This window comes from Paramisgurnus dabryanus, chromosome 4 (genome assembly GCF_030506205.2).
Source record: "Paramisgurnus dabryanus chromosome 4, PD_genome_1.1, whole genome shotgun sequence".
NCBI classification, from domain to species: Eukaryota; Metazoa; Chordata; class Actinopteri; order Cypriniformes; family Cobitidae; genus Paramisgurnus; species Paramisgurnus dabryanus.
The window spans coordinates 3,934,175-3,955,995 of record NC_133340.1 but is presented as its reverse complement, the minus strand read 5'-3'; the positions used below and the strand labels follow the sequence as shown (position 1 = coordinate 3,955,995).

At 36.4% G+C, this 21,821-nt stretch overlaps 1 protein-coding gene across 2 annotated transcripts; it reads left to right on the top strand.

Annotated features, from left to right (window-relative positions):
* The first annotated feature begins 1,311 nt into the window (after positions 1 to 1,311).
* Positions 1,312 to 18,630, top strand: LOC135746788 (mucolipin-1-like). Of its 2 annotated transcripts, none has more exons than XM_065265487.1 (15): positions 1,312 to 1,519; positions 7,144 to 7,370; positions 7,487 to 7,651; positions 7,769 to 7,925; positions 8,327 to 8,408; positions 8,486 to 8,582; positions 9,033 to 9,132; positions 10,442 to 10,548; positions 10,636 to 10,785; positions 11,087 to 11,188; positions 11,396 to 11,518; positions 13,378 to 13,494; positions 13,575 to 13,664; positions 13,824 to 13,954; positions 16,529 to 18,630. In XM_065265487.1, exons 1-15 carry the CDS (start codon positions 1,477 to 1,479, stop codon positions 16,563 to 16,565), a joined length of 1,728 nt encoding a protein of 575 aa, XP_065121559.1. In that variant the 5' UTR covers positions 1,312 to 1,476; the 3' UTR covers positions 16,566 to 18,630. The 2 variants fall into 2 exon arrangements, with proteins under 2 accessions (XP_065121559.1, XP_065121558.1); XM_065265486.1 differs by having other exon boundaries at positions 7,141 to 7,370.
* The last annotated feature ends 3,191 nt before the right edge of the window (positions 18,631 to 21,821 follow it).

Here is a 21,821-nt window from a genome sequence, read left to right as displayed (position 1 = left end):
TGGGGTCATTTTTACCCCCAGGGAACTCTAACGTATACAGGAAAATAGGGGCTTATGAGGGTTAATGTGTGTAGATGGCAAACTGTAAAATATTATCACGGGAACACTAGTTTTTGACAAAATATACACTACAGTTTTATTTAGGCTACCATCATTGAATTAAGTGATATTTGGTAGAAACTGGGCAACACATGCTATTGTAGTCATAGTCATAAGTAGAATTATGACATTATGTTGTGACTGTAACACTTGCACCAACTTTCCTGTAAATGTGTTTAAAAAACATCATGTGTTTTTCCTTATGAGACATAAATTTAACCTCTGTGCATATTTCATAAATGAATGAAAATAAAATCACACTGGATAAATGTATATAAACCTTTTTTTTTACAGTTTTTATAATACGCTATGTTAATAATTTTCACAACATTATATTTAAAGTAATAATAAACAAAAAATTTTAACTGTTCAGGCTGGAAGATCAGCTGATCCACCAGTTTGACCAGGCTGGAAGGCAATCTTTGCCAGATAGGAGGATCCGTTGAAACAAGCTATTCCATCTTGAACCAGCTTATAACAGTCAATCAAGCTTTCAGCCTGGTCAAGTTGGTTTTAGCTGACCAACCTAAAAAAACAACTAAAACCAGACTGAGAGACATGCTACTGTAAAACCAGCCAACCAGTGTTTCCTGCTTTTTGGAAGCTGGAATTGTCTTAAAGGAACAGTATGTAAGAAATGTATATCAATGAATCATAAAATGGCCCTGATATGTCACTAGACCTTAAGAAATCAATTTCATTTCAAATACTTATATCACTGACAACAGTGGTCTGGCCAGAATATTTTCATTTAAAAAGTGAAGTTGCAGCCCTAAAATGATGTTGATGATGTGTATTGGCCACCAGTTGTGTGATTGCAGTACCAGTTTTGGCCACAATCCTCCTTTAATTTACTTAAAAATCTGATATTTATGCTATTCGTTGTTGGGTTATTTTAGGTTAACATTTTTGTAAAGACATATCTAATTTATTACACGTTGATGTAACATATGTGTATGTTTAATTTGTAAACCACATTTGAGAAATATAAAAAATGTCCCTAGTTAACATTTGAAGTGGATCAAAACCTCACATAAAGGCTATCTTAAATTGTTTATACAATACCCGTTCTTTTTTTATACACTTCGAAAGTAGACAAGTGTATTTTAAGACACTCTTGACCTCCCCAATATGGCGGCGCTGTAGCTGCCACTGGTGTCACTTTTGCGGCTTAGAGAGGCACGTGATTATGTCACATGACCGCACGTGGAAGTAGAGCTCCCGACTGGACGGTGTAAATACACTGTAACCTGCGCGGCATCTGGGTACGATAGATAGGCAGGGGTCTGTATACATCGTTTAGATATTTATCGTGCTGTGAATGAAACTACGCGTTTTAATGACGACAGCACCTCCAGCTGATTTTCAAACGCGGACATGGCCACGGTGGACTCGAATAAAGTCACTCACGTTTCCTCCGGTGAGTGATCGATCTTCAATATTGTTGTTGACGATTAACAGCAACGTTAGACAAACTTTAGACATCATGCACGTGGCTGAAATGATCATGTATTGGACCTAACTACTAACCATATTGATTACATGTTTTTGTTTTATGAATGTGTGCTTGCTTTGGAAAGAAAGTCTCACAGTGAGCACTCATGTCAGATGTCAAAAATTAAGGGGTTGAAGATGTTGCAGTGTCTCACGGGAGTTGGCAGAAGAGTACTGGTTGAGAAACATTGCTGTACAGTAAACTGTGTTGCTACTGTTGTGAGTCATACTGTCTCGTTGAACAATGATGAGCAGTTTTGTTTTCCTAGAAATGTCTTTCCAGTTTTGGCAAAAATCTTTTTTAGCTTTTTGGCTAAAGCTAAAATCTTTATACAATTATTGAATTGGAAAGTTGTATTCGCATACGAAGTGTTGTTGGGATATGGAAATTATAGTGAAAATAATAGTATACCTCGTTTCTGTCCCTTGTTTAGTTATTGTTAATTCATCATTATGTCCATGACCCTGTAGTGTGTAGTCAACATTATTACCACAGTCTGTTGCACATACTGCTTACACTACAAACAGCATTGCTTTCAACTTGCTCAAGTTTTCTTCCTCTTTCGTGTCCTATAATAACACAATAAATCAGAAGCTGCTATTGTTTTTGTGGACTCATAAAGCTTATGTACTTCATTATAATAAAAGATTTGAGAGACTCAAATTACAACTAATCTTTAATCCCCGTACTTACCAATTTGCGACCTTACCACAATGGTTTCATTTCATCTTTTTCGTAATAATTATATCACAGAATGTCGCTCAGCTGGTTGAACAATGTGCTAGCAGTATAAAAGTTTAATACAGTAGGACTTGGCATACTTTTCCATTTTTTTAATAATGTGTTGACTTTACCTGACCACTTTTGGTCCAAAAAAAGTTTTATAAATAGCTGAGTGCCCTTGTATGAAGCTTTGGCTCGTTCTTTGGTTGAGCACCTCTGAAACTTTATTTTTTTTGATGTGCAAGCACATTACATTGAATTTAGCAGCACAAAGGTCATTGGCTTAAGCATATACTGATAAAAATGTATAGCTTGAATAACTGTAAGACTTTGTTTTAATGCAAAATCACTTTTTTTTATTGTTCTTCTTTTTGGTTGATAGACGTTCCAGGATGTTGACCTGTTGCATAACTTTGTATCTATAATAGTCCATTGCATTTCATGCATTTCCCATCAGCATACTAGTTTGCAATTGCACTCATTGAAGTAGACCGACTGTTGCATTAAAAGTAAAACATTTGAGGTATTACGGCTACTTTTTAATTGAATTCTGTGTTGCTTAATGCACCCATAAATCTATAAATGTGACTTTGTAAAAGGTGAAAATATGTGCGTGTTGCTATGTGGTCGCATTCGCAAGTGCGTGAGTTTTTGTTTAGTGTATCCATGGGTCGCCTGAGGCATACTGACATCCCCTACAGACATCTGCTTGCGATAGGGTTGTGATAACGTGATGATAGTCATAATAACCCTGGTTAAGAGTGACAGCAAAAGCGTGCAAGAAGCCAAGCAGGCAGAGCCAAACGATAATTACCTGTAAATCTCGACAGACCGCATTCTTTAATTTATTTTCCTGTATTTGATTGACTCTATTGCTTTACAGAAGCATTTTGAAGCAAGAATTTTGCTGTCATGATTTCTATCGCTTCAGCAGACTGCTTCAGAAACCTTTTTGTTTGACCAAAAGCATGATAAGCGAGCACACTGATCTGCTAATAGATGAACAGAGATTGTTTTGATACGAGAGAACAACGAGAGGTAACAATGGCACACATTTTCTCCGTCTCGCCCCAAGTTTGCGATCATTTAAAAAAAGCATTAAGGAAGCCCCACCCTTAACCCCGCCCATGAACCCAGCATCACTGGGGTGAAAGTATGAAAGATAGTACTAAATGTACGAATGAGATCGTACAAATTTTATGAATTAGCCACCTCGGAAAATAGTAACAATGAGATTGTAATAGGAAATTGTCAGACCCACTTTCTTTTGTATTTCACTTTCTTTTTATATCAGGTGCTGTCAATATAAGTGATATTAATGAGGCGTGCAAAGAAGTGTTCCCGCTATCATTCTGTTACATGCGTATGCATGCTTTTGTGTAATTATGTGAAAACCTAGCTTAGGTCATTTTTATGTGATATACTGTTTTCTACCTTAAATCATCCTATGTAATGTAAAGAACATTATGTTAAAATGTAACCTTGATAGATTTGATATTGACTGAGAAAGGTCATGTCAAAGATTGAAATCGACGTAAACTTAAAAAGTGAAATCGAACTTTGAGTCATAATTATTTATAGACTAAGATTTTTTTATAACATTTATTTGTCAAATTGTAATTGAGAAAACTGGTCATTGTTACGTTTGTCTCAACCTTCTTATTACACTATACTAGGGCTGCAACAACTAATTGGTAAATCGATAATAATCGATTTGAAATTCGTTGTCAACAATTTCATTATCGATTAGTTGGTCTGTGACATTACATGCTCCCGCACCTTTGTCAGACATTGCGGACATCGAGGACATGCGTCCGCTTCATACAACAAGTGCACTTCTAATTAACTCTTTCCCCGCCAGCATTTTTCATGATTTTCACAAAAGTTTAATGCCTTCCAGAAAATGCTCCTTTTTAAATATATAAACATACAATAAATGAATTAAAAGAACAGACCCTCTGCTTTCAAACAAAAAAATCTGTTTCATCCTACCTTCATGTGTTCTGTTTTTATCACCTTTCAAATATGTGTAGGTTTCATCAAAAACACAAAATTTTGAGCAAAAAGCTGAGATAATTCCATTTTTGTGAAGGACTTTTGATAGAGATCAGATGCAGAGCGATCTTTAATCCATACACGGACAATACTTCCGGGTTTTATAAGTTGCGGAAGAGCGGTATTGCAGATTGACGAGATAACTCATAATTGGCAGGGGTATTTTCACATATACACTGTTTAGGTCGGCCCAAATGACGTGTCGCTCCGAGTACAGTGCGTTTGGGTCAGTGTGAACACAACAGCCGCACTCGGATGCGCACTAAACGACCGCTCCGAGACCGCTCTAAACAGGTGGTCTCGGAGCGGCTGTTGCCGAACTCTGGGGCGACCCACCTGTGGTGTGAACACTGCTGGACCTCGGGCCGAACCAAATACAGGAAGTTCTCCACATGTTTGAGCAACTGGGCTTTCGTTGTGACGTGAGCCTGGTGTTATATTGTGGGTTAACAACAAACAAGCCAATCCTGGTCCGTTGCATAGAGATTCGCTGTCTCCTTTACGTTTGAGCTGATGATTTTATAAATGCATAGCTGTCCTTCACACACAAATAGTGACATTACGGGCTTTTAGCGAACGGCTCCGTGAGAAAGGCTTTAATAGAACAGCTACGCAATTTCGCGTTAAAGCAAAGAAACTTCACAAAGACGTGCATCGTTTATCTCCACATCTTGATAGCTGCGCTCTCTCTGTCAAGCTGGTTGTCGTGGAAACGTGGGGGTGGTCATGAGACGGTAAGAGCTGTCAGAGACCAATGACAGCGCTGACCGTTGTCACATGGTGTACGGTGCGGCATTTCGAGTAAAGTGAAAATATATATATGTGAACACGGACCGCACTAACTGAAAAATGATACAATGTATTTTGGTGCGCTCCGAGGCCGCACCACGGTGCGCACCAATATATGTGAAAACAACCTTAAAGTCAGCCGCTGTTTCTTCATACATCGTGAGCTGCATGTTTACCAGGCTTTTTTCCTCACCGCGCAACCAGGAAAATGACAGATGCAAAAGCACAAAAGAACGCTGGTTAATAAAGGTTTCATTTCGTCCTTTAATATAAGTGAGTTTGTATTTGTTTAATTTAGGGATGCTAAACAATTAATCGCGATTAATCGTTAGCAGAATAAAAGATTTTGTTTACATCACATATGTGTGTAAACTGTGTATAATAAATATGTATATATATAAATAGGAACACATTCATGTATAATTTTAAGATAAAAATGTATATATTAAGTATTTATATATAATATAAATTATACATAAATATAAAAATGTATATACACATGTAAACATTTCTAAAACATATACATGCATGTGTGTACATTTATTTATACAAAGTTATTATACACAGTTCACACACATATATGATGTAAACAAAAACTTTTATTCAAAAAAAAAGAAATTAAGAGACACCAACCTGTATATTACACTTTTTTATTGTAGGTACACTTGGGTACATTAAAACAGAACCCAGCTCTTATTTTAAATGCATACAATTATGTTAAATACAATACAATTTTGATTCAAGATAAAAATGTATGCCAAAAAAGTAAAAACAGTCGCATTACTTGGTCAAACAGGATCAGGTTATTTTATTAAAAAAATCGATTTGTGGCCTTTTTTTGCCCAGCCCTAGTTAATACACTAATTTAAAGGGATACTCCATCGTTTTGTCATATTAAACTATGTTATTACCTTAACTAAGAAGAGTTGATACATACCTCTATCATCTTAGTGCGTGCACTTAATTGCTGTGGCACGCGGCGACATTTTGATAGCACTTAGCTTAGCCCCATTCATTCAATGGTACCGAACAGAGATGAAGTTAGAAGTGACCAAACACATCAACGTTTTCCCTATTTAAAATGAGTAGTTATACAAACAAGTATCGTGGCACAAAAAAAAACATGGCGCTTTTCTAAGCGAGTTAAAAAGAGTACCTATAATGTATGATGGAATAACACTTTTGGGAGTACTTTTTGCGCAGTAAAAAGTCACACCTGGAAAAGCAGATTTTTCGTTTTTAATAGGGAAAACGTTGATGTGTTTGGTCATTTCTAACTTCATCTCTCTTTGGTACCATTGAATGAACTGGGCTAAGCTAAGTGCTATCAAAGTGTCGCCGCGCGCCACAGCGATTAAGTGCACGGACTAAGATGATAGAGGTATGTATCAACTCTTCTTAGTTAAGGTAATAACATACTTTAATATGACAAAATGATGGAGTATCCCTTTTATTGTCTTTATTAGCTACAATAAGTGAAAATTCTAATACATTTTTTTGAGTTTTAATCGATTTAGTCGATTAATCTGAATAATAATCGCCCGATTAATCGATTGTGAAAATAACTGTAAGTTGCTGCCCTACACGGTACTTGCCCTGAACCTACCCAGCATCTGCATTATAACCCAGTACAACAACACTGACCCGTCCCAGAGAGGTTGTCCGCTTGAAGCCCCCCCCCCCCTTCGGGGGATTTTAACAACCCATCCAGCCAGGGCCTCAAAAACCTTGAAATATTCCTCAAGTGCACTTTTGACTTGAAAGCTTTTGTTGGCGTAGATGCAGTACATGACCACAAAAACCCTATGTCCAGATTCTCCAAACAATGAAGCTGTGCTGAAACACCACTAGTGTTGGTATCACATAACAAGTAACGCTATCTCCAGTATATGAATGTAATTTGAAGCGGGTATCAGTTATGGATATAAATTTTGTTTATGTTGTGATCCATCACATGTCTATCTTTCTTTTCCATTCAGAAGAGGACAGACTTCTGTTTCCAGTGACTCACTATGGTTCAAATGACTGCATGCATGAATGTAGCAACCCCAAAACAGATGGCTGGAGAGGCGCTGACCAGGAAGAGGATGCGTTGCGCAGGAAGTTGAAATATTTTTTCATGAGTCCATGTGAAAAGTACCAAGCCAAAGGCAGAAAACCTTTTAAACTGGTGGTGCAAATACTGAAGATTATCATAATAACTGTACAGGTATTTAAGATCTAAGCGTTCAATGGATCGTAAATCTGTCATTTTCATTTCATTGGCATGCTGGCATCATCTAAAATAACTTCAAAAACTCGCTTGTTTTTTCCCACTGTCTGTAGCTGGTGCTTTTTGGTTTAAGCAATGAGATGGCGGTGACATTTAAGGAGGAAAACACAGCCTCATTTAAACACCTGTTCCTCAAAGACTATGATAATGATGCAGATGAACTTGCGGTTTACAAGCAGGCTGATGTTTACGACCACATATTCTACACAATAGAACAGGTAACGTGTCATTTTGGGAAAAACAAACATTAACTCCTATTTATCTGTGGTTTTTCACTATAATGATGATCCTTTTCCTTTAAGACAACAAGCACAAGTTATCTCTCTTTCTTTTAGTATCTGGCTTTGTCGGAGACGACAGTGGGTCGATACGCATATGTGTACAATGTTGGGGTGAACGGGAGCGCGTTGTCTCTCTGTCAGCAGTATTACAAAAAGGGCCGAATCGACCCAGCAAATGACACCTTCACCATTGATCCACATGTGAACACAGGTGACCTGCCAGTTTGTTCCTGTTTCAGTTTTGGTGGTTGTTTTTAACTAGAATAGATGTTTAAAAAAATATTAAGTCAATCTAAAAAAAATCATTCTTGCGTATGTGTGCACAGGAACAAAAATAATTGTGTACTAGCACTTAAAAATAAAAGAAATGAAATATTTGTACTGTTCAGTAATAGTTTACTTGCACAAATGGATCTTATAAGACATCTTATTCCTTACTTCCTCTTAAATGTCGTGTTACTCACTGTTTATTTGCTCCTTCTGGTTTTTGTGTTTCAATTCCCTGTCAGATGATTTCACCACATGAATCACTTTTTACTGCAATTTATTTAAAAAGAAATAGTGTCCTGTCAGCTGTATATTTCTAACAAAACATTTCTGTTTTTACTGTAGAGTGTATTGGAGTGAACCCAATGACCATCCCCACAGAAACTCTGGGCAGTGATTACAGGAATTTCACCCTCAAGTTTCACAAGTATGTTGAATGGGACTTTTATTATGAAATGTCCATTGCTTCTATAATAATTTTAATGGCAATGCACGCTCCCCCAGGCTTATAAACGTCACCATAACATTCCAGCTGAAGGCTATAAACCTGCAGACCATCATACACAACGAAATTCCAGACTGTTACACTTTCTTCATCACAGTGAGTTCGCACATTGAACACCACAGAAGATTTAAATTCAAACAGAATCATCATTATTATATAATATAACCAAGCTATAAATGCACACTTGACATAGAAAAAACAACATGCTTGTAAAAATATATATATTTAAATTAGTGCTGTGCAAAGATTAATCGCGATTAATCGCATACAAAATAAAAGTGATTGTTTGCATAATATATGTGTGTGTACTGTGTGTAATTATTATCTATATTTAACCACACACACATACATATATTCATTTCAGAATTTTTTTATTTATATATAAATTCTTTTATTTATATATAATATTGAATACATAAAAATATTAATTAATATATATACATATGTAAATGTTTCTTAAATGGTCTCAAGTGGTCTCTTAATTTTTTCCACGGATGTATATAATGATATTTTTTATTAAAGACATTTTTTCTATTTTCTGTTAAGATTCTCCTGGATAACAAAGCCCATAGTGGTAAAGTTAAGATCAGTCTTGATAATCAAGCCTCCATTAAAGAATGCAGGGATCCAAGTGTGTCTGGACACGGTTAGTGATCAAGTTAAATGTTGTTAAATGCACGGCTTTATTTACCGTATTGTCCTGTATATAAGACAACATTTTTATTCACAAAAATGCCTCTAAATAAACAATGTCGTCTTGTATTCAAGCTCTAGACGTTTACAAGTCAGTCATACTGTACACCCGCAAAAAAGCAGTAGGTGGCACCAAATACACATAAACAAGTTAACCTAGACTGAATCAACCTGATAAACTACAGTGGTTTACAGTAAGGCAGACTTACTTTAGGTGTTTTTTCTTAATGAGATGGACAGCCTAGGCCAGTGATTCTCAAACTGGGGGCCCCCGAGATGGTGCCATGAGGCCCCATTTCATAAAATACATTAATTTATCACGAATTCTGTGTAATTAACTCTTTCACCGCCAGCGTTTTTTTAAAAAGATGCCAGCCAGTGCCAGCGTTTTTCATGATTTTCACCAAAGTTTAATGCCTTAAAGAAAATGTTCTTCTTTAAATATATAAACATACAATATACCAAATGAAAGAACATGTGAAAAAAAACGTTTCATCCTACCTTCAGTGGTTCTTTTGTAATCAGCTTTTGAATATGGGTAGGTTTCTGCAAAAACACCACATTTTGAGCAAAAAGCAGAGATAATTCCATTTTTGTGACGGACTTTTCATAGAGATCCCATTCAGAGCGATCTTTAAAACAGACACGGACATGCAGCCTTTCCGTAGGGCAATACTTCCGGGTTTAAAAAGTTGCGAAAGGGCGCATATACTACATAGTATATTTTAATAAGCTTTGTTTAATTTAAATGTTATTTTATTTTATAAATTTTCTTTGGGGGAGCACCGTACACAAGGGGGGCCTCACGCTGAAAAAGAGAACCACTGTGCTAGGCTTATTGTTATTAAATCTAGCTGTACGGAGGGTTATATATGGTATGCTATATAAAAAATATTAAAGAATGTGGGGAACCAAACTGGTCCCCTTTGACTTGTGAAAAGTATTTTCGTATTAAAGCATTTACAAGTTTGACTTCAAAAAGGATTTTTCCAAAAGGTACACTTTGAAAAGTGTAGGGGGGTCTACTTATAATCAGGGTTGTCTTATATTTGGGACATTATGGTAAATTAATACTACTGAGATTTACAATATCAATGAACTCATAGAGTTGAAAACTTGAAAACTTACAATATTATTACAATTTGGTATATATAACATTCTACCAAAGCATATACATAAAACAATAAATACAATAACACATTGTAAAAAACACTATGGTGGTCTCTCTTCCTTTATATCTCTTTCTCTCTCTCTATCTCCAGCTGATAGCTATGCCCGTGTGTTGTTTGATGTGGCTGTCGCAGTGGTGTGTATTCTCTCTCTCATCCTCTGCGGTCGATCAATCGTCAGAGGGATCATCCTTCAAAATGTAAAGTCGAATGTCAAAACATTCACATGAATATCTAAATAAAAAATGATTTAGAATAATGTTTCCTCTCTAACATTGTGTCTACAGGAGTTAGTGCAGTATTTTAAAGACACCTTGAAACGCCACATCGGTTGGAATGACAGATTGGAGTTTATTAATGGCTGGTATATTCTGCTCATTGTCAGTGATGTGCTCACCATCACAGGCTCCATCATCAAGATCGGGATCGAACTAAAGGTCAGGCCAAAGCTAATCACATCATCAGCTTAAAAACCTGCATGACTTTTAGGCCAATTATGAATGTAATTTGTTTGTGATGACTGATGGTGCCCAATCAGGCCATGTCTGTTTCAGTTTTGTGTTTGTATAGGTGTTTAAAAACATCTTTGAGGTTTATACATCGTACAGGCTACTAATCTTAGAATGTAAACAAGCAGGGGTGGGCAAACGTTTTTGAAACTTCAGGTTTTAAATAAAGAACAGTGTTATTGAGTAGCTGCAATTAATCCAATCTGATCAATCATGTGTTTTAACGCAGAACCTTTCCTCCTACGATGTGTGCGGGATCCTTTTGGGAACATCGACGTTGTTGGTTTGGGTTGGAGTTATTCGCTACCTCACCTTCTTTCAGAAGTACAATGTAAGAGACATACACGGTTATATTCAAACGCTTATAATTCTTGCCATGCTGCAAAGGATATCTAGACTTTATAAATAAATAAATATTATTTCATAAAATTTTCTTTATTCGCTGCAACATACTTTTATGCTTGTACAGAACAAGTGAGATTTGTTGCTTAGTGTTTTATGGAAAGTTTAAAACTACATCCTGGTCTCTACATCTCAGATTCTTATCGTCACACTAAGAGCCGCGTTTCCAAACGTGATCCGATTCTGCTGCTGTGTGGCGGTCATCTACCTCGGCTATTGCTTCTGTGGGTGGATTGTGCTTGGACCCTACCATGTTAAGGTATGTAGGCCAACATCATACAGTGACTGCATCAAATTTTAATGTAATAACATCTTTAACTCTTTCCCCGCCAGCATTTTTTTTTAAAGTTGCCAGCCAGCGCCAGCGTTTTTCATGATTTTCACAAAAGTTTAATGCCTTCCAGAAAATTTTCTTCTTTAAATATATAAACAAACAATTTATCAGATGAAAGAACAGACCCTCTGCTTTCAAACAAAAAAAAAACCGTTTCATCCTACCTTCATTAGTTCTCTTGTAATCCCCTCTCAAACATGGGTAGGTTTCTTCAAAAACACCCAATTTTGAGCAAAAAGCTGAGATTATTCAATTTTTGCGAAGGACTTTTGATAGGGATCAGATGCAGAGCGATCTTTAAAACATACACAGAGTTCTTTCTCTTTCACGTGAGGCGCTACTTCCGGGTTTTATAAGTTGCGGAAGTGCGATAATAGCGGTATTGCAGAAAGACGGAAAATCTCGTCATTGGCGGGGAAGCGTTTTCTCTTAATTGACAAGATATCTCGTCAATGGCGGTGAAAGAGTTAAGGTCACATATAATGCCCATTTTTACAAGATGTAATTTAAGTCTCAGGTGTACCTAGGCTGTCTGTGAAGTTTCAGCTCAAAATTCTCCACAAATCATTTGTTATAGCACGTCCAAAATCCCCCTATTTTTGTTTTCATGTGTGTACCTTTAAATGCAAATGAGCTACAGCTCCTCGCTCCTTTTCTGTCAGACAGTGAGCATTTTAAGTTAAAAATAGATCTGATTCCTTTGAATACAATGGTATCTTTAGCCACATTAGCGCTACAACGTGTTAACAAACACATTTAGAAAAGGTTTTGGGTAAAAATTAAGCAGTCAGTCAGTAGCCGTGGGCGGGGCTTTATCAGTGTGACATCACTTTAACAAAAGAAACGAAACAGCATGTCTAATGAGTCTGCTTTGGTTTAATGAAAACAGAGTAAAATGAATGTAAGAGTTGTCCAAACTGAAAACAATTTGCACTGACATATCTTAACCTCTCGACGCGCACTAGCTCGGGGGCGGAAAGACAGTTTTTTTTTACGCTGCTAACAATATATATATAGCCTACTGGCTACAAACAATAATAATATTAACATTACTATACATCGTTTAAAGGTCTACGGGTTAAGCATCAGTGTATGGTCTCTGTTTTGAGATATAGATGCTCTAGCATCATAAATATAGTATTTTGTTACAGTCCAGATGACAACATGCAAAGTATAAACGGGACTCCTTACATTTGTTGATATAACGATCACTAATCGAATCCAGTCTGTTTAAGATGTGTGAATAACCCATAAAAACTCTCCAATAAAATACATCCAATGACCATTTTTGTCCACAAATGCGTATAATCCGTAAAATATAGATATATTGACCATTGTTTACATCAGATTTCACATGAACGTCTTGTAATAGAATATAATATACAATCTGAGGACTATTTACATCGTAACACTTGTATATGAGATAACACTCACGTTAAAACCAGTGGTCAAACTTTGTTTCTAAAAGTAGGCGGGAGTATAATACATAATATCCAAACAGCGCTGTCAAATATCGTGACGTCATCTGCTCGCTCGTTCCTCCAATGACTTCATGGAAAATATTAATAGACAGAACGTGTAGCTAATAAGATAACGAATCCAACGATCTTTGTGTGACGTTTTATTTCCTGGTGTGGAAACGGCATTTTATACGCTTACATAAGGATAAATAATAATAAGAACGAACGTGTATGCATGTAAACAAAAGACTTTTATTTTGGGGCTGACTGGCACTTAGAAAAGGCACTAGTCTTACAAAAACTTTTGTCTGTTTTTTTTTTTAGTTTCGCTCTCTCTCACTGGTGTCTGAATGTCTGTTTTCTCTGATCAATGGAGATGACATGTTCGTGACCTTCAGTGGCATGCAGGAAAGCAGCATGCTGGTCTGGGTCTTCAGTCAGGTGCGTTGAAGGCAAACAGCCGCTCACAGGTTCATCTCCGGGATTTATCGAACTAAATGCTCTGTTCTGCTTTTTTGCAGGTTTACCTTTACACCTTCATCTCACTGTTTATATATATGGTGCTTTCTCTTTTTATTGCACTCATCACAGGAGCTTATGAGACCATTAAGGTAAGAATGAAAGATAAGATGCATTGAAAGCACGCTTACATAATCAACTTAAAAAGGTGTCAGTAATGTAAAGTAATAAATAGCTGACTCTGCTGTGTAGAGAAAGTTGATCCAAGCAACTAGTTTCTGGTATTACAATATCCTTTCATTTTCATTCAGCATCAAACTCAGGAGCCCATCCACATCACTGACCTGCACGCGTTCATCGCCGAATGCAAGGACACGCCCTGTTCAGGAAAGTTTCGCGGCATTGAGACGTCTCCGTGCTCTTTCTTCTGCTGTTGTGACAGGTTTGACAACAAATGCTTTATAAAGCCACAACTACACACTGTTAGAAATGGTCAAAAAATGGTCCCTAGCTGTCACTGGGGCAGTACCCCTTTAAAAGATCTTAAAATATGTAACATTTATGTACCAATATGTATACATTTGCTACCAGTATCTACTTTTGAGGTCCTAATAGCTACATTTGAGGTAATAATATGTAGAGCCCGACCGATAAAGGATTTTGAAGGCCGATACCGATACAAATGTTTGTTGGTTTTAAAATCCGATAATCCAATATATCGGCTGATTTTTTTTTCTTTTTTTTCAAAAACGGCATCAAAACATTAACAGATTTCAACATTAGCTATTTGTAGTTATTTATGAGTTTTAACAAAAAAAATATGATAATGCATTTAAAAAAAACTTGTTTCTTTTATTGTCTCGTGACCAACTCACCATGAACTCACTTAACCGTTGTTCTCTCTGCCCAACTCTGGCTGGATCAGCAGGTTGCAGGATGTGTGACGCGTTATACACGAGTGTTGCCAACAGGGAGGTTGTAAAGTGCCCTCTGGTGGACAAACTATACAACGGCAAAACTCATGACATAGCTGAAGGCTGTTTCGTCTGTTTTTTTAAAATATTCATTTATCGGCCACTATGAATGCCGATACCGATAGTTTGGAAAATGCCTGATATATCGGTCGGGCTCTAATAATATGCACTCTTTGATACCGGTATACAGTGAGGAAAGTATTTGAACAACCTGCTATTTTGCAATTCCCCACTTAGAAATCATGGAGGGGTCTGAAATTGTCATCGTAGGTGCATGTCCACTGTGAGAGACATAATCTTAAAAAAATCCAGAAATCTGAATGTTTGATTTTTTTTAACTATTTATTTATTTGTATGATACAGCTGCAAATAAGTAGTTGAACACCTGAGAAAATCAATGTTAATATTTGGTACAGTAGCCTTTGTTTGCAATTACAGAGGTCCAACGTTTCCTGTAGTTTTTCAGGAGGGATTTTGGCCCCATTCCTCCACACAGATCTTCTCTAGATCAGTCGGGTTTATGGCCTGTCGCTGAGAAACACAGAGTTTGAGCTCCCTCCAAAGATCGGGTTTATTGGGTTTAGGTCTGGAGACTGGCTAGGCCAATCCAGAACCTTGATATGCTTCTTACAGAGCCACTCCTTGGTTATCCTGGCTGTGTGCTTCAGGTCATTGTCATGTTGGAAGACCCAGCCTTGACCCATCTTCAATGCTCTAACTGAGGGAAAGGAGGTTGTTTCCCAAAATCTTGCAAATACATGGCCCCGGTCATCCTCTCCTTAATACAGTGCAGTCGCCCTGTCCCGTGTGCAGAAAAACAACCCCAAAGCATGATGCTACCACCCCCATGCTTCACAGTAGGGATGGTGTTCTTGGTATGGTACTCATCATTCTTCTTCCTCCAAACACTTTTAGTGGAATTATGACCAGAAAGTTCTATTTTGGTCTCATCTGACCACATGACTTTCTCTCATGACTCCTCTGGATCATCCAAATGGTCATTGGCAAACTTAAGACGGGCCTGGACATGTGCTGGTTTAAGCAGGGGAACCTTCCGTGCCATGCATGATTTAAAACCATGACGTCTTAGTGTATTACCAACAGTAACCTTGGAAACGGTGGTCCCAGCTCTTTCCAGGTCATTGACCAGCTCCTCCCGTGTAGTTCTGGGCTGATTTCTCACCTTTCTTAGGATCACTGAGACCCCACGAGGTAAGATCTTGCATGGAGCCCCAGTCAGAGGAAGAGTGACAGTCATTTAGCTTCTTTCATTTTCTCCATCATTGAAACTTTTTTCACCAAGCTGGTCGGCAATTTCCCCGTAGCCCTTTCCAGCCTTGTGGAGGTGTACAATTTTGTCTCTCTCTAGTGTCTTTGGACAGCTCATTGGTCTTGGCCATGTTAGTAGTTGGATTCTTACTGATTGTATGGTGTGGACAGGTGTCTTTATGCAGCTAACGACCTCAAACAAGTGCATCTAATTTAGGATAATAAATGGAGTGGAGGTAGACATTTTAAAGGGAGACTAACACGTCTTTGAGGGTCAGAATTCTAGCTCATAGACAGGTGTTCAAATACTTATTTGCAGCTGTATCATACAAATAAATAGTTAAAATATCATACATTGTGATTTCTGGATTTTGTTTTAGATTATCTCTCACCGTGGACATGCAAAGTGGGAGAACTTGCAAAATAGCAGGGTGCTCAAATATTCATTTACTCACTGTATTTAAAAAAAAAAAAAATATATATATATATATATATATATATATATATATATATATATATATATTAGCGACCACTATAGATAGCATATTAAATATATATATATATATATATATATTTTTTTTTTTTTTTTTTTTTTTTTTTTTTTTTGAGAATTTCCAGTATTATCATACAAGATATCACGATACTCACATGTACCGATATTTTCCACACACACTAATATTTTTTACACATCTAATCTTGTTTTGGCAGATCTGTTAAATATACAGTACTTACAAATGAATTCTCTAATCTTGCTTGTTTGTCAAACAATGCAGAACCACAACATATGAAGACGTCCTCTTGGTCAACTAGTGATGCCAGGAGACATGCATCTCATCTGCATTACGGCACGTGGATGAAAGACGGTGCGGGAAGCCCAAATGGACCATGAAGAAGCACACTGAAGATTTTAGTAAACTGCCTAACTGTCTGGCATATTTATAGTTTTACCTCAACTTTTTAAAGTTTCATTTCAACTTAATTCCAGAGTTTGAATATCTGAGGTTTTAATCGGTGCATAAACGATGATCCCGCTTTGCCAGTCTGTTTGCCATATTGTTAAAGTGGGCCATCATTCATGTACTGAGAAACATTGGTGCGTAACAGTTAAGGACACATGGCTGTTTCTGTTGATGTTTCTTTTGGGTAATAATTTTTAACGTGTTTGCTGTCAAGTGAATTGCTCAGCTAGTGGATTTTCGACATCACACCTAAATCAAGTGTGTAAGAGACCAGAGTGCTTTTGGATTGTAAAAGCAGTCAGCAGATGTGACGTGTCGATGCGGCTAAAGGTCATGGGCAATTTGAGTCAGCTTATGAGTAAACCTTTACTGTAGTATTGTGACAGAAAGCTGTTGTCTCTCATTCAGCACTTTGAGCATAAACAGCACTTACCATAAACTAAAGGGTTACTTTATTATAATAATTTAGCCTTACCATCATAACAAATGATCTCACACAATGCCTCAAAACTGGCATTTTAAATATTAGCCTTAAAACACTCTCCATGTCTATATTTGCCTGTTATTTAACGTGTCATTTTTACCTCATTGTTTGTCATGTGTTTTGTGCATATGTATGTGTGGTTTTGATATGCAAGTATACCAATGGATTGTGATTGTAAGACACAGTAATGCATTGTTTTACATTATTATATACAGTATGTTGACCACTTGTCAGTTTGTGAATGTTAAATGCTTCATAGATTTACCCTCTGCAGTGATATTTTATAGAGAATATAAAAATTCAGCTTTGTTTTAAAGACGAAGGTTTTTGAGGATCCATCTACAACACCACTACAAGGTGACTTACTAAAACTATACAATTATATGTTATGCATAAACAAAACTTAAAGGGATGGTTCACCCATGTTCACCCACTCTCATGTTGTCACAAACCTATACAAATTTCTTTGTTCTGATGAACACGAAGGAAGATATTTTGAGGAATGTTTGTAACCAAACCGATCAAAAGCCCCATTCACTTTTATGGTATAGAAAAAGAATACAATGGAAGTGAATGGGGCTCATGTTTGTTTACAATGATGAGAGAATTTTCATTTTTGGGTGAACTATCCCTTTAAGTATGTTCTAGATGTGCATTAATATAATTTACAATAATGCAGGCAATTTACACAAGCACAGGTCAAGTGTGACCAGTAATGATTTTAGCCAAAAGCTTTTTTACACATGTTGTTTTCTTTTTTTGCGTTCGTTTTACTGTACACAAACAGTTAACTTAACTTAAACCATTTAAGTAAACCGGTTTCATTAGACTATTTAAGTTTTAAAACACATAAATCTAAGTACTGTGAACTTGAGTCATGTGCAATTATATTTAACTAGTGTGAACTTTAATATGAGTGCATAACTGCATATGACTCAATTTGTTTAAGTTTACAGTACTCAAATGTATGTGTTTTAAAACTAATGCAACCGGTTTACTTAAATGGTTTGAGTTGAGTTAACTTTTAGGTTTTACAGTGTAGTATTTTAATCATATTTTTTTTTTTATGTTGTGTCAGCTCTGTTGCTTTACAAGAATGAATATAAAGCGCACAAACTAGTATACTTTCTAGGACATATAAAGCTAAACATTATGGTGTTAAGAGAGGCTGCCACAATATCGTCACACTTTTAAATGATGCACATTATGTGTTTCATATTTTAAATGCTGTATATTCTGTTGTACAGTAATTTGCTCTTTACCGTTTGGGTCTTCAAATCGAAAGATTTTTTTCTCTTTAACTTGTCATTGCACATTTTACTTGACAGTTTATATTTGTAGTTGTAACACAACATTGGTATGTATTAGTTAATTCAATACAGAGATGGTCTTTATAATAAGAGTCTGTATAAATATAAAGACTTCAATTTTACTTTTTGTTTCCCCCTCTGTCATTTAGTTTGGGCATGTTGTTTCTTAATATCTCATTTGACCACTAGGAGGTACATAGAGAGCATTATTTCACAAATCTGAAGCACCTATTATTTGAATTGCTCTAAAACATATCAGCTACAGCTAAAATACATTTTGTGGCGCATTTGTGTGCATGTATGCGTGAATGGCGTGTTTAAGCAGGTGCATTAACCATTACATTAGCCGGTGCACGTTATGAGATCTGAAACCACATACAGAGCAAACAGCTGTATTAACCCCCTTAGATTCTGTTCACAGACCTGTGTGGACTTTCATGACAACAATTCTTTAAAGGCCTGCTTCACGCAAACTGATCCGACTGCAGTTGTAGTAGTGTGTTGGCTGTGTGAATGTGAACCACACCCTGCTGTTCAAACAGAATGAGTTAACAGGAAGAGATTTTATTCAAGTACCTCAATGAGCCCATTGTGATAATATACAGACTATGGCAGCTTAATGATCTTTTGATTTTTTTTAACCAAAGATTTAATTGTGTTAAAGTATGATCTCATAGGAGATGAGAATTATGCATGCTAAATTTCTTATTCATTCATGTTCAAAGCATTTAATCCATCATGCACAATTTTACAATATTACAATCTGTATTACAAACTGCTTCTTATCCGACACAATATTTTGTGAAGATAAATCACCCAAAAATGAAAATTCTGTCATTATTTACTCACTCTCCTGTATAAATTTCTTTGTTCTGATGAACACAAAGAAAAATATTTTGAGGAATGTTTGTAAGGAAACCGATCAGAGGCACCATTGACTTCCATAGTATTCTTTATTCCTACTATGGAAGTCAATGGAGCCTCTGATCGGTTTGGTTACAAACCTTCCACAAACTATCTTCCATCATGTTCAAAAGAACAAAGAAATGTATACAGGTTTGAAACAAAATGAGGGTGAGAAAATGATGACGAATGTTTATTTTTGGGTGAACTATCCCTTTAACAAGAGCCTTATATTGTGGGTGTAGACAAGAAAAGCAGTGTAGTATAGAAGAACAATACAAGCAGCTGCAGGCCTGTGAAAATCACTTAGTCATATGATACTGACCAGACTTCTAATGAGAGGAAAGAGAGTGCACTCTGTGTCTACTTTTATGAAGGTTCTTAGAGACACTGCAACCAATGTTAATTTTTTTCTTTTATGCACTGCATGTGCACACAAATCGAGAAGTCTGGGTCATTGATCCATCGTTAACTCTTTGTTTAACAAAATGATCCCTGCTGTTTTTGTTTGACTGATTTGTCTGAATGCTGCTGCGTTTTCGTTTTCTGCAAGAAATCTTTTTTTTTACGAAAAGCAGATTAACAGTTGTTTTTCTTGATCTCTTAGAATGCATATGTGGTTCACACAAGTAATACAATTTGATCTATATTGTTTTTAAAGGGGCCATATTTTGAGGTTTTTTTTTTAAAGGGGCCATGTCACAAGACTTTTTTAAGATGTCAAATAAATCTTTGGTGTCCCCAGAGCACATATGTGAAGTTTTAGCTTAAAATACCATATAAATAATTTATTATAACATGTTAAAATGGCCACTTTGTAGGTGTGTGGAAAAATTTGCCGTTTTGGGTGTGTCCTTTAAAATGCAAATGAGCGGATGAAGTGCAAACACTGATCACAATGATGATGGTTTGTTGAAATTGAAACTTAATTGTGCTGTGAATTATTTTCTCTTTATTTCTCTCTGCACTAAATGGCAGTGCTGTGGTTGGGTAGTGCAGATTAAGGGGCGGTATTATTATAATAAGAGCTCCTTATGACATCATAAGGAGAGACAAATTTCAACAACCTATTTTTTCATGTGCTTGTAGAGAATGGTTTACCAAAACTAACTTACTGGGTTGATCTTTTTCACATATTCTAGGTCGATAGAAGCACTGGGGACCCAATCATAGCACTTAACTCTTTCACCGCCATTGACGAGATATCTCGTCAATTAAGAGAAAACGCTTCCCCGCCAATGACGAGATTTTCTGTCTTTCCGCAATACCTTCCGCAACTTTTTAAACCCAGAAATATTGCCCTATGGCAAGTGGCTGCATGTCCGTGTCTGTTTTAAAGATCGCTCTGAATGGGATCTCTATGAAAAATGGAATTATCTCTGCTTTTTGCTCAAAATGTGGTGTTTTTGCAGAAACCTACCCATATTCAAAAGATGATTACAAAAGAACCACTGAAGGTAGGATGAAACGTTATTTTTTTTTTTTAAAGTAGAGGGTCTGTTCTTTCATTTGGTATATTGTATGTTTATATATTTAAAGAACAAAATTTTCTGGAAGGCATTAAACTTTGGTGAAAATCATGAAAAACGCTGGCGCTGGCTGGCAACTTTTTTTAAAAACGCTGGCGGTGAAAGAGTTAAACAGGGAAAAAGTCAGATTTTCATGCCATGGCCCCTTTAAGATGCAAAATAAGTCTTTGGTGTCCCCAGAGCACATAGCTCAAAATACCCCACAGGTAATTTATTATAGCATGATACATTTCTACTTTGTGGGTGGATTGTTGAAACTGAAACTGATTTGTGCTGTCAATTATACATTTTTCTCACTCTTTTTCTCTCTGCACTAAATGGCAGGTATTATTTAATTAGACTTGCTACCTACGTCACAAAATAAGCGAAATCTGAACATCCAAATTTTTCACATGCTTGCAGAGAATGGTTTACCAAAACAAAGTTACTGTGTTGATCTTTTTCACGTTTTATAGATTGATAGAAGCACTGGGGACCCAATTATAGCAATTAAACATGGAAACAATCAGATTTTCATGATATGACCCCTTTAAGTTTTGTCAATAAAGTGTTTTATTTATATTTGTGTGGACTTCATGTTGTGTACTTCACATGGTCAAAGACGTCTAAAATGGAATGGGATGCAATGGTAAGTGAATTATTTTGTGTTTTAAACCAAGGGTTTTCAAACTGTGGGTCGGGCCCACTTGTGGATCTTACGGTGGATCGTGCAAAGTCACTTGGCTGTTGCAGTGAATGACACAAAAAAAAAAATTATTTAATATGACAGACCATAAGTTATTTTAACATGCAATTAAACAACTTAAATTTAATTTATAAATAACAAGGAAAATAAATTATAAAATAGACAAATGTGTGTTTCCTTATAATTCTTTTTAAAA

Bases quoted from the DNA above. Each gene is read 5' to 3' on its own strand.
- LOC135746788 (XM_065265486.1), top strand. From the start codon at position 1,477: ATGGCCACGGTGGACTCGAATAAAGTCACTCACGTTTCCTCCG. The intron at 7,371-7,486 runs GTATTTAAGATC...CACTGTCTGTAG, and splicing joins TTATCATAATAACTGTACAG to CTGGTGCTTTTTGGTTTAAG. The intron at 10,786-11,086 runs GTCAGGCCAAAG...GTTTTAACGCAG, and splicing joins AGATCGGGATCGAACTAAAG to AACCTTTCCTCCTACGATGT.